The sequence below is a fragment of the Haliaeetus albicilla genome, chromosome 4 (assembly GCF_947461875.1).
Source record: "Haliaeetus albicilla chromosome 4, bHalAlb1.1, whole genome shotgun sequence".
In the NCBI taxonomy this organism is placed as follows: Eukaryota; Metazoa; Chordata; class Aves; order Accipitriformes; family Accipitridae; genus Haliaeetus; species Haliaeetus albicilla.
The window spans coordinates 51,734,334-51,747,629 of record NC_091486.1 but is presented as its reverse complement, the minus strand read 5'-3'; the positions used below and the strand labels follow the sequence as shown (position 1 = coordinate 51,747,629).

Sequence of the window (13,296 nt, the reverse complement as noted above, 5' to 3'; positions counted from 1 at the left end):
ATACAGACAGCAACACTGCAAATGACTGTTGGGGGAATAAACTAATTAAGAGAATATATATATCAAAAGCTGAGGTGAAATAAGTGACAGGTATGTTGCAATTAAGTCTACACTTTGAGGATTAGCTCCAAGTCACATCAGGGCACTATGCAAAAAAGCTGAAAGCAAAAGGCAAACAAAATGCTCCCACCCAGCTCTGTGCTCCAGCATTCACAACGAGCAGTTTTCACTGGGGCTTTCTGCTGTAATCTTCCCCAGAATGGGTCAACTGAATTTATTTGTTAAACAGAGACCTTAGGCATAGTGCATTTCAGCAGCTGTTGTGATAAGCCTATCTAGAAAAGTGTTGGAAGCTTAAACGTCTTGAGACATAGTTGTCTCAAGTCTGCTTTGAGGACTTCTAAAGAGCACTAGGCTCACGACATCTGCTGTTTACCAGCTCTGTAAGGTGTTAATAAGATCAGAAACAGAACTGTTAAGAAAGATACCTTGTTCTTCCCTTTTCTTGGCTCTTCCTGCCCTTCATCTTCTCAACTTGTACATCATCTCACACTCTTCCTGCCTGCGTTGTTAACTTGAAATAATGCTTTGGATGAAGAGGGGTTGGGGGGGGCGGGGAAGCAACTGCAAGTAGGGAACTGAGTAGGAAGTCCAGATGTTCACCTTAACTACAGTCACACAAGAGTCTCCCTAAATCCTCAGGTTAAGCCCTTTTGTAGATTCCTTATAGCTCCATACATCAAGGCGGACAAAAGTATAGCTTGCAAACTGGTTAAAATTCAAGTGTGTGTTCATAAAGGTGCTGCTCGCATCAGGTTATTTCCCTCATCAGCCATCTTTGGCATGCAGCATCTTGAATCAAAAGTTCAGTCATACAGGAGTTTAAAAGACCAACAGTTCAAGAGTTAACAGTCCTATCTGTAGTATATAACCACCATACAGCTGTTGCATCCAACTGAGGGAAGTCTGATAAGCATTTTCTTGAGCCAGTTATGCTGGTTCATATAGCCCCTACCTACCCTGATCCACTCTCTCAGATGTGCCAGGACAACGGTGTAGCTATGCAGTTAACTTGTCTTGCCAAGCTATTTTTAATTCTGATCAGCTCCCTGACCCAGTTCATAGTACAGCCATACGAAGAGATGTACCAGTGCAATGGGATGGATAGCAGAAAGGCAGGAATATGAAGCAGGACTAATGCTGCCAGAAATGCTTGTAAAACCGCAGCTTTAATCCTTCTCTGATAGAAGACAGCATTGTATCAGCTACAAAGCTACCTGTAACAAGCTATCTGTTAGCACTGACCCAGGCCCCAAAATACAGATACCATTCAAGAGATCAACTTGCATCAAGAATACTTAAAACATCTGCTTACAGCAAGGCTTTTAACCACAGCTACCAAAGTGCCATACCCTTGATACTTTACATAGCAAAAACAAAGGCAGGTGTTAACAAGTCTTGCCACAGTCAAAAGTCAGTGGGCCAAACCTGGCATAAGTGCAGCCTTCTGTAAAGCTCTAGTCAAGCTCCAGTCAGTTACAGCTCTAAATTCCTTGACGCAATGACTGAAAAAGAACCCTACTGTAGCACTTAGGATCAACAACTCTGGCAGCAGCTCCCAGGGCAGTGTTTAATACAGAAATCTTACCCCTTTTAGGATGCCCTCACAAACCTGCTAGTGGACTGTTTTCTGACAGCAGAGAGGAACATAACCTCCTGCTGCAATTTTACATAGAACCTTATTTATGGTTCTGGCACTATGAGGTACATTTTAAAAAGTGATCAGAGCAACAACACTAAGGAATTAGTCACACCCCCCCACACACACACCTTTCCCTTCCTTCAAGATTACTTAAAAGATAAGTGATAAAAGCTGAGGTCATTCCCAGGGAGTAATGACAAGCTAGGAGATAAGGGGTGATAAAAAGCAAAGAATCATTTATCACAACTTTTTATTACAGGAAATGCCTGGCAGCAAAGCCTTTCACATACATGGATAAGGGGGTCTCTTCTAAATGGAGAGAAATAAAGAAATTCTACAACAATTAGTGGTCTGCTTTCTCTCCCACATCACCGTCACTCAGTTTAAGACAAACACCCTAGGTCTTTATCCTGAGTTTCAAAATCAGAAGCCCACAAAAAGCATAGCTGTACTTGGAAAAAGCGCAGCCATGATCTACTGGCTCTGTGAAAGGCAGAATGGCCCAAGATTCTGGTCTTTCTTGCCACCTGTCAGCTCTCCAGAATGGTGTCTGAACACATGCTAATTGGACACCATGGCAGTCCACCTAACACCCATCAATATGTAGGACCTTGCTCTGAATCTCAATTACTTGTCAAGCATCTTGCTAAGCTTCTTGACTGAACTGGTAACAACACTAATCTGGTATGTTTTCAGGCAGTTACAGAAGAGAAACAAATTAAAAGTAAATAAAGCTTTATATACATTTTCAGATGACAGCACACATTTTGAAATATGTTTCAATAATACAAAATTCACATAGTAAAATTCACCAGCTGTGTGCTAACATACAAAGAATAAGATAAGAACTAATAGCACTCAGATGGCTGATTTGGACCTCAGCTCATGACTACTGCAGTTAAATGGCTTAGAAAGATAAATACTTACTGTACCTTAAAAGGTAGAAAAACAGTAGAATCAGAAATGAAATACACAAACTTTGTAAAATGTTTGTGAACTGCTAAAAAAAAATATTAAAACATCTCCAACTTTCTCTTTACAATACCTGAAAGGAAGCTGACATTATTAAGTTATATGACACAAAATTTGGAGCATATTCCTTAAATTTATATTACTAGTTTATAAAAATACACAATCCAGTAAGAAACTGGCAGCTGTGACAAAACAAGGTGAAAGCCTGATTAAAAAAAAAAGTGCTTAAGGTTGTCAAGCATGTGAACAAGTGCACTCAAAGTGATCGCATTTCTTATTTCTACATAGGTACCATGCATGTAGAAGTACCTAGTCTTTTCAGCTTCATTTTCCAGTTAGTTTTATTCCTTCAATTACTCAAGTTGCACTAAAAATGCGTTCAGAACAAAGTAGGGCAGTAGGATGTTATAGTGTCCTAATGCTATCATACCTGTGGGCAAAAACATTAGGTATCTCTTTTACTGAGTTTCTTGAGCTGGAACATGAGTAATGACCAGCATGATTTGCTAAAACCCATTCCTAACTCAGTCGCTTTACTTAAATTCAGTAAGGGATTTCCCATTAATGATTATAAAAACTGTTGCTATTTTATGAGATGAGGAATTATGCTGATATTCTCACACCCACCCCAGAGCTAGCAGCGTTCTAGCACTACCGTATGGACATAATGAAACTTCCAAAGCGAGACAAGATCTGAGACCCCAACATCAAACACTCAAACCTTCCAGAAAGGGAAAACAAAACAAAGAAGCCCAGTGATAAAAGCCCTATTTACCTGCCATGCCACAGCAAGCTGAGAGATCTCTCGGCCAGACATGCCTTCTGTCAACCTGGCAATCTCTGAGCATTTCTTCCCATAGTCAAACTGGGCCAGCTTCAAACGTCTAAAAAGCAGAAGAACAAGGATTATTTTACATGCAGCCACATGACAGAACAGGAGGGTGAAGGAGTCAGAGGTAGGCTTTGTAAGGAGCAACACTTCCAATGAAATGAAAGATCAGATCAGATCAATCTCTGTAGAAAGATCCAGCCTGAGTACAGAAGTTGTTCTCCTGGGCCTAGAAAGCCCGATTTTGTGGCACAAAAAACCACGCGTACCTGGATTAAGATCAAAAAAGTACAAGACTGCACAGCACGTAAGGAAACGAGTCACTTGGTCTGATTTGCCTCTTAAGCCAAGCAAAGACAAGTGCTTGGATATGAGGAATTCCAACAGCTTTCCTACTTGCATTATTGCCTCCAGTGCAGTAACTGGTCTCCTAAATTTTAAGGGCACAACAAACCATAGCATGAAATTCTAGGATGGCATCTCATCCTGTAACAAGATAGCAAGAGGCATCTCTCCAACTCTTATCTGTACTACTTGTTTAAAGTGGGTTTATAGATAGTGTGACAGAATGCACAGAAAAGGAGATGAAGAAAAACTATTAAAAAAAGAGAATCCTATAGGGTGGAAGAGTTCTGCAGGGATACTCACTGTTTACCCTCTGTGGCTGGCTTCAAGACATGCCTATCAAAATACATTCTCACAAGCCGCTCCCGTTCTTCTAGCTGGGGCAGATCAAAGTTCACCATTTCATCTATTCGGTCATTGATAGCCCAATCAAATTGCTCAGGCTGGTTGCTTGCTAAAACAAGCATAAACCTGGAAGTACGAAAAGAGAGGAAAGACTGAAAAACCCATAAAAATAAAACTCAATGAAACAGTCTGAACATTGGGAACTGCCATGGCCAGTATCAAAGACATTTCATCACCTGACACGTCTCAAGATTTCCTTAGAAACAGCTTCGTAACAGCATCCGAAGCGACATACTAAAATGCAGCGCAGTTTAAACTCTTTAGAAGTGAAATGCGTTTAACTCAGTACTTAGCCTTCCAATACCAGCCTTCCCCAGTCTGTCCCTGCCATAGAAGCCTAATTTATCACTTTACCCACAAGCTCCCTCAAGTTAGGAATATCACAAACATTTAGCAAGAGTACAACCTCGCAGAGACCTCTAAGTCCGAAACCTTGGAATAAGGCTGGACAACACGGAGAGATACCCATAACAAATATCTCCAGTTTAAATCCCAGTATGGGGAGCTGACTTCAAGCTGCTACCTGCATAGCACCCTAGAATCACAAGGCACTGTCTTAGTCCTGCTCTGAAGGTATGAATGGCTGCCAAACTGAAAGCCAACAGCATTACTGAAACCTCAGCCAGCTCAACAAGCTGCAGAGTATTGAATGGACTCAATCCGGTCTAAGAATAAGAGGAGCGTACCACTGCTGGGTCTGTGTATGGGAAGGTCATTCTTCAGCAGCTGGTAAAAGTCGTTTCCTTCAAGCAAGCCTGATAACACGTTCCTGCTACCAAGTCTAACGCGTGCAGAAAGAGAGGCATTCACAATGGGTACCATAAAACAAAGGTGGTTTGTTTTACCAAGCTTTGCTCCATGGTACAAATGTGCCAGCTTCCAGGTCCTGCTCTCTCCTGCTGCATTTTGAAGCCAGAAGCTCTTTCTTTTGCTATGTAATAATGGTTCTTCCCCCTGCCAATTCTACTGTAATGCTTTAACTGATGTTACCACCTTAACAGTGCATTACAATTTGAAATGTTTTTTTAACCACAGCTATTGGAATACTGATATTCTTGCAGCCTATTTAAATCCTGGTCTACAGGTGGCTGTGTTTTTTGCCATCATTTCTGACGATAACTTCGCCAACCTAAGAGCCACACAGGCATAAAACTGTTCTTTTTCTACCAACAAGGACTTCCACCAAACCCATGCAGAAACACAGCTTGGATAAAGGATTGACGTACAACCTGATATTCAGGCCTTGCTGATTTCTATTGTGAAAAATGATGCAAATGAGCAAGAGATGCAGGCACGGTCAGCTACGCAGCAAGAAGATGCAGAAAGTTCTTTGGGAAGTTTAAGCCAGCAGTTCACAATACTTAGCACTTAAGTTGGTGACAATTCACTGGTAAAGTAACAGTACTCTTCAGGGTCTCATCAAAACAGCTAGATTTACATGCACTATTAGACTTATTCAAGTGAACTCCCATTCATGGATACAGGACTCCTTATTGCCCAAAGCAGCAATAAGGCTATTCAGAAGTAAAAAGCAGTGCATGAATCACAAGGACATGTTCAGTCTCCTAGAATGGCTCACAGTTTAAATTAGGGTTGAATTCAACATCTGACAGAATAACAGCCCAGCTGTTTTGAGTGGAAGAATAGCACCCACCAGCACTAAACAAGCATACCCAGACCTCTGCTAAGGTAGTTTAACATCACAGGAAAGAACTGTCCCCTTAACACCCCTGCCAGTCATTTGCTTGCAGTGCCATTATAAATCTGGTCAAAAACATAACTTTGCTAGATCCACAGCAATGAGACATCACAAGTCTGAAAAGGACTATTTCCTAGAAAAAGGGGGAACTATCTAAAGCTAAAACATACATGTTATTGTTCTTAAAAGTTCTGCAGTTCCATCTAAACATCTTTATCAGTTTTGCAGGTACAGGGCAAAAAACATTTCTAGCGATCACCTAGGAGCTCAGGATATCTAGTTTTCTTCTTGGAAAACAGCATTTCTATCTCAAGCAACATTTGCTCTGGGTCCTGCAGAACATATGTATTTTGCCAATACATATTTATTACATTTATTCTTGCAAACAGGAAGTACAACATAATTTAAATAATAATTATACTCAACTCGGCATTTATAGTGCAATTCTATATATCATTTCAGAAGAGACTCCCTATCCTCCCAAAGAGAAAACCAAGGATCTTGCAAGGTTCTTGCAGGCTCAACACCTTGCTTTCTAGCAATCTACTCATTTTGGAAAGTCACACCTTCCAAGGCACCTCACTGTGACAGAGAAGGGTACAGAGAAGCTACATACAAGCAACTATCAGTTAGAGCTGCATTGGTTTTAACAAGTTCAAGAGAGACCCCATGGGCAGAAAATGCCCTGCTGCTGTCCTGAAACAATGACCTTCTAGAATATTTATTTCAATGTCATGAGGTTACTATAATAGGTGTTTTACTACAAACTTACTAAGGGAGCCATTCATCACTGCGAAACTCACCTTCCCGCATACAGAGACAACTTTTCTTTTACAAAGAAATTGAGCAAACAAGAAGTTTAACAACTAAGTAAAGTTCACGCACACACAAAAAAATCAAATCAAAGGTTATTTAAAAAAGGTCGAGGAAAGGTCACGTCTTTATTATGATAGCCAAGAAATGGCTCTTGTTAAACTAAGCAGTGCTCTGCAAGAAGTTAACATTAATGTGACAAAGTGAGCATGGATGGATTGGCAGTGAAATTCACACACATGCATCTGTCAAGTCAGCCCTGCAATCATCTGTGTTTAGCAAATCTAATAGCAGCCATGAAGGAAACAGCTCTGGGATTCCTACCTTTAAGCGCAACGTTACACACCGACATACCGAGCAGACAGCTCATGCAAAAGAAATGGGGTCAGATTTAAACTCATTTGCCCCAGTTTCAAACCCACCCCCACTGCACACACATGCACAGCATAGAAAGAGGCCACTAAAGCACTGGAGAGGAACAGCAGCTGAAACAAGCACCTGCTGATGCATTTTTTAAGAGACCGTGAAACATCCAGACAGTATCAACCCTGTGATACTGATTTTCATGGGCCCCATACTGTCCTTGCATAAACAACAGTAACTTATCAGGAAAGAGAATGTACTCATTAAGACAATCGACATGTTCAAATACCATCCCTGCTTCAGCAAACGATTCCCCTACAGTGCTGGAAGGGAGCCACACACAGTATGGATGATACACAAAAGGGAACTGCTCACCACCACATACCACATGCAGAGGAAGCATTGTCCTGAAAGGCAGTTCAAGATCCCTTTTGCGCATCTGCTAACATGGGCCAAATGAACACCCTTTTTACAAGCACCGATCTCTACCCTGTGTACAGCCCTTCTGAGTTCTAATTTCCAGGTCCCAGGAAGAAATAAAGGAGGAGCAAGGGAAAGCCAAAAATTCAGTATATAAAGTGAACTAGGGATATTCTGTGCAGAGTTTTTTCAAGTCCTTAGTAGCACAGATCATGTATTTCCAACTTTCATTTGCACACCACAGACCCCTTACAGACTTTCCTCAATTCACGGAAATATCGACTGCTGTAAGGGCTGAAACTGGATACTTACTTGTTGCTGTGCTGCCCTGTTCTGTGCAGGAATGCATTTAAAGTTGCTCTGAGATCTTCACTGATTTTCTCCTGCAAAGATGAAATCCAAAGGAAGATCAACTGCTTGGGGACCTAAGACAGGTCACAGCTTTAAGCAGCATTATTGACAAAGTGAGTTCTGTTATTGTCAACTATTTGCATTACAGTAGAATCCAAAAGCACTATAATACCTTGGAAAAAAAAAAGGATCAATTTATATATCCAGGAAAAAGGTTAGGAATTAAAGCTTCCAGCAGAGATTAAATATTTACCCACAGTCATTCAGTGATTCTCTTGATTTCAAACCCGAGGCTCTAACCATTGGCCCAGGTGGCTTTCCCTGCTGAACACTATTTTAGCTGGCAAGTCCATTAAGGTACTTACAGGAAAATAATCCACAGCAAAGAATTCACTTACACATTCAAAGTGATCTTCTAGGGATAGCTCTTTAAATAGACTGTTGGGGTTCAAGTAGCAGGTCCAGATTCAATGTACAATATGGTGACTTAGTTTGAAAATATAAATCATTTGTATGGGGGAAGATGCTAGCATAGCTTTGTTAATGCAGTGAAAAGCAGTTGTTACGAAAACCTCCCAAGATAAGTATCTGTTGGGACAAAAAACCAAACGCTGCAGGGTATCAGCTCTGCAGTGTGAACAACCTTCTCTTGTTTTCAAGATAAGGCTCGCTCTTTCTTACTGCCCAGTCAGTTGCAAAACCTCCAAAAAGACTGTGTCACCCATCTCTTGTAGGGAGGAATTCTCAAGTCAGTCTTGAGATGCTCATTCTATTCAGTTGCAAGATGCTAATTTCTTGTCTCTCTATCACTGAATTAGGTGAGTAGTAAGGCACTTGCCAGTTTTACTCTTTTGCCTGTTGAAGCTAGTTAATCAAGTTAAACAAGGCGGCTGTCGGCTGACTAACTCTGCAGCATGCACTGGTAATGGACATAGAGAAAGTACTTACTGTTGCCCTCTTCCGTAGAAATGCATCCGCTTCATCCACAAATAGCAAGAGGCTGTAAAAGGAAAGCACTACACAGTAATAGGAGACAGGTAAGTGAGGCTCAAATGGCTCAAGGATTCTCCTGTCCCACTATCAGGCACCCATAACTGTGACCAGCTGTAAACCCCAAGGATTACACAAGCAGATTCATTTCTTAAGGCAACATTTCTCAGCTAAGCTACAGCAACTTTTCCATTGCAAGCACTTGGCCCATCCCAAGAGTTAAGTAAGAGGTATTAGCTTAAAACACCTTAGGCCGTAAATCTGTCTCCAGGCCTCTGGAGTTTTGTTTCCTGCTGTGCAGAAACAGACTGAACAGAAGCAATTCTAGGGCACAGGACCTTAACTTCCTCCAGATTTTTAAATATAGATGGGAGTTTTCATAGGCATGGTTTGGCAACGGGCTTGTATCTAGCAGTACTGGTATGTTACTGCCAAGTTGGAGTAGATCTTTGAAATTTAGACTGGCTCCCCAAGTGTTTGTGAGAGTGCTTATTTTACCATTCCCTCTTATTTAGAGAAATGTGCACAAGGGTACAAGACCGGTACACAAGCATACAATAAATCTTGGTGACAACGGCATTTCCTGCCATTTTTCTTCCTTGTATCATTCTGAAAACCTCAAACCAGAGTCCTCCCCTGCAATTTGCTTTGTTATTTTGGGGGGTTTCCCCTTTCCAAACTGCACTAGCAATAACACAATGGTTTTACTACTTGTGGAGAAGTGAATTAATAAAGTCAATGAATAATTCACAAAAATAAATTCATTTATAACCCAAGGGTAGTGCTCTTCCCAAGAGACAAAGCGTATAAAGATGTTTATCAATAACAGAACCAAGTTGCTCATAAAGCTGTCACAGCTTGTATTACCTTCTCGCCTAGCTTCAAAACCAGCTTTCTTTCAAGGGATTTCAGGGCCTATTAACATCTTTTACTCAGCTCCAGCTTTTCTGAAAATATTCTCAGCTACAGTCTCTGCAGAGAAGTATCTTCTATCACAATGGCTTTCAGCTAATAAAGGCAACACAGAACTAACAGCTAACATTGTTGGATACCCAGAATAAAATCTGCTTAAATACTTCAATGTTACTAGAGGTTAGAATATTGATGTATATGGATACGTGTAATCTTTGATCACAACTTTCATAAGATGGCTATCTGAAGCTTATGAAGTTCAAATGCACAGAAGTTTTTATCAGGACAGAGAATAAATTCAGACCCAGGCAGTGTTGTGAAAAAGAACTCTAGTGAAAGCATCCAGCAGTTGAGTATCTTCGTATCTCTTCCAACTTCTTTTTTCTAAGCTTACTTTAATTATTACACCTTTCCTTCTCTAACTCCTCAGGGTAGGAGAAGCTTAAAGAGTTTAAATCCTTAGGACATCTACTCTGCATATTTTTGGGTTTTTTTAAAGGGGAAATAGAAACATTTAGATGATGAATGCAGCAAGGATTAAAACAGACACTGGAAAACAATGCCCATCTAAAGCAATCAGAGAACACATAAATCACCAGTTAGCCACATTTACAGAAGACCTGCAATCAAAACAGCACAAAAACCCAAACTGACACCCACTGCAAGTACTCTATTGAATTTTAATATCCTGGCTGGACAAGCAAATTCTTAGCTACCTCTGGACTGCAAAAATCCATTTACACTAGTATGAACAAATTAACTACTCTTACAAAATACTCTTACAAAATCAGCGAGCCAAGATTTAGCCTCAACATGAATGCTTTTCTGCAGATAAAAGTTTGCTTTTAAAGGTGACTGAAAAAGCACAGCAGCTTGTGACTTTTACACCTATCTAACGTCAATACCTTTAGCATCTGTCTCCCCCTTATCCTCTTTTATTTCTTGTAATTTGCTACTTCTGCTTGAGACTCAAAAGTAAACAAGAAGCTGGATCCAATATCAGAGCCTAAAATGAGCAGTCACAACAGGGAACATAATATCCGGAGACTGTAAACACCTGGTTGCACCTCCATTTGTGCTATGTCTCCTAACTACCGTCAGAAAGCTAATCACTCTGAAAGAAATGCGTCCCAGCCTTCAAGCAGGCAATATTTCTCCACCTGCCTGGTGAGATCAGCAGAGAGTCAAGCAATGACTGATCTAGAAAATCTGAAGTAAACAAGAAGGGTTTGAGGGAGCAGAAGAGCAAAAGCTTTCAGCCTTTTAAATATTACTAAGCAGCAAGAATTCATCCATTCCAGGAAAACTTTAGGAGATGTTATGCCTGGTCAGTATTACCTCATCTGTGCAAGAGTATCATTCAATAACAAACAGAGATCAGGGGTCTGAACTACATCGTTGCAGTGAGTTTCTCTGAGCAAGAAACCGAATTCAGTATTCAGAGGAACCTCTACTTACCCTCTCCTACTGGTGTTTGCCCAGTCAAAGAGCTTATGCATGGCAGTAACTCCTTCCCGCCCCATGGGGGCAACATCGCCACCTGTCATGATGGCATAATCCATGCCCGAGTGCACAGCTAATTTCTGGAAGGAAACAAAAACAGTGAGTTAAGCACTCTCTTTCACTGCAAGACCACGGAAGAGGAGGAGGGAAATAAAAGTAGTTTAGTCCTATCAGCATGCTTATTTGCAGAGGGAAAGTATGCTCTTAGAGAAGAGAATACTTCTTTAGTCACTTAGGGGCAGCTTTCACCATTGCTCTGAATGGGAATGAAAGATGGAAGTTTAGTCTTGTGGCAGCGCACAAAATTTTAATGCTCAGAGTGCTTAGACCTTCATCTTTAACTTCTGTATTGTTTATTTCTTCCACTGTTTTCTTCATGGTCTAGTTTATAACAGGATTCTACTCTCTCTTAGATGCTTAACTAATACAACTCTCAGAAAATTTTATTCCTTTAAAAAAAAAGTTAAAAGCCTGGAATTAAATGGTCAGTGAACCTGATGAGTATTTGGACAAAATAACAGAATTTTCCCTTTGTGTTTTAAAGCCTGCCTGTGTTTTAAAGCCAGACTCATTGGTATGGTGACTACTAAGTGAAAGGTTTTGATGAAGCTCCTGAGGCATGCTGGAAATACCTTCCTTAAGCCTGCAGGTAAAAAAAAAAAAAAAAAAATCCTCTTTGATTTTTTGCTAGGACAGAAAATGCAAGTCTATCCATAAAGCAAGTTTGACAGGATGTAGCCAACATTAGCCAAGTGCATCAGAAGAGCCTATGGCTTGCACTGACCAAAGTTTGCTTAGGCTGTCATGTCACTGCAGGGCAGAACTATAGCCTTGGCAATGCCTCCCTCTACTTCAGCCCAAACAGGTCTACTAAGAGCCATGTAACGTTGTAATTAAGGTCCCAGCTTAAACCTGCACTCCGCCTCACTACAACATCTCAGTGGCAAATTAGCCCACAAATGCCTGTATCTGTAAGAACAGACTTTGCTAGGATTTGAAGCCAAAAGATAGGAAGATCTCTCTCTCTCTCCTCCATTTCAGAAAGCAGTTCACAAAGCAGCTACCAATTGAGCTCTGCCATGGTAACAGACAGCAGGCTGAGTTAACATACTATTAGCTGACCCAGACCTGGCTATCCAGTTCTGCCAAGTGAGGAAAAGTCATCTGAAGGTTAAAATGAACAAGTCAGCCCAAGCAGATCAGCAACAGCCCCACAAAACCTGCTTAGCTGAATCCAACCAGTTACCTGCTATGCAGCAGGAGGCTGAAAAAAAGCTTTGCTCTGCCCATTAAAACCACCCAGTTCCTGCTACTAACATTTAGTGTTTTGTATCAGCCCAAAGCTGGAAGCTTTAACAGTTGCATCCAAGTGTGTTTACATCTGTCTCAAGAATCCTGTCATACAGCATTACTACTTACCACCACAGACTCATATATGTCTTTGCCCTCCAGGAGTCAGAAAAGACACCACACTATGACATGTTACCTTTTTGGAACAGCAATAATAGCAATCTGTATCATCACTGCCCTTAACCCAAGTACAAAAGTCATAGCTCAGAAAACAGTTGGCTTCCCAGCATAGTATTCTCTCCTCTCTAGAGCATACAGGTCTCACCCTTACATCCATCTTCCTCCTGACCTGCTCCAATCTTTTACAGCTACCACCACCATCCCCTTGGGAGTTTCTACGCTACTGGGGAAAAGTGTTAAGAGAACTTCTGGACTGTTTAATAAACTTCTTTGTCCACTGCCAATCAATTCTCTCAGCTCTTACACTTCTCCCTTCTCCTTATGCTGCTGTTGCCATTTCCTAGATCCGTCCCTCTCTACTGGCTTTAGAAATCCGAACTAGGTGGCATACTGTCAGAGCAGGCAGCAAAACACTACTGGGATATGGGTTTAATGTACTGATAGAGGAAAAAAAAATTCAACTTGCATCAGCACGTCAAATCTGCCACTGTTAAACAAGTATATGAAACCTCAGATCTAGTG

At 41.0% G+C, this 13,296-nt stretch overlaps 1 protein-coding gene across 1 annotated transcript in view; it reads right to left on the bottom strand.

The window, feature by feature from the left end:
* Positions 1–13,296, bottom strand: part of LOC104325362 (ATPase family AAA domain containing 3A) — a 29,980-nt gene that overhangs the window by 4,644 nt on the left and 12,040 nt on the right. The window contains exons 11-15 of the mRNA XM_069782677.1: positions 11,260–11,384; positions 8,848–8,899; positions 7,861–7,931; positions 4,152–4,319; positions 3,450–3,558 (exon numbers count right to left, since the gene is read on the bottom strand). Coding sequence (XP_069638778.1) covers positions 3,450–3,558; positions 4,152–4,319; positions 7,861–7,931; positions 8,848–8,899; positions 11,260–11,384 — 525 coding nt within the window. The remainder of the gene's footprint in view (positions 1–3,449; positions 3,559–4,151; positions 4,320–7,860; positions 7,932–8,847; positions 8,900–11,259; positions 11,385–13,296) is intronic.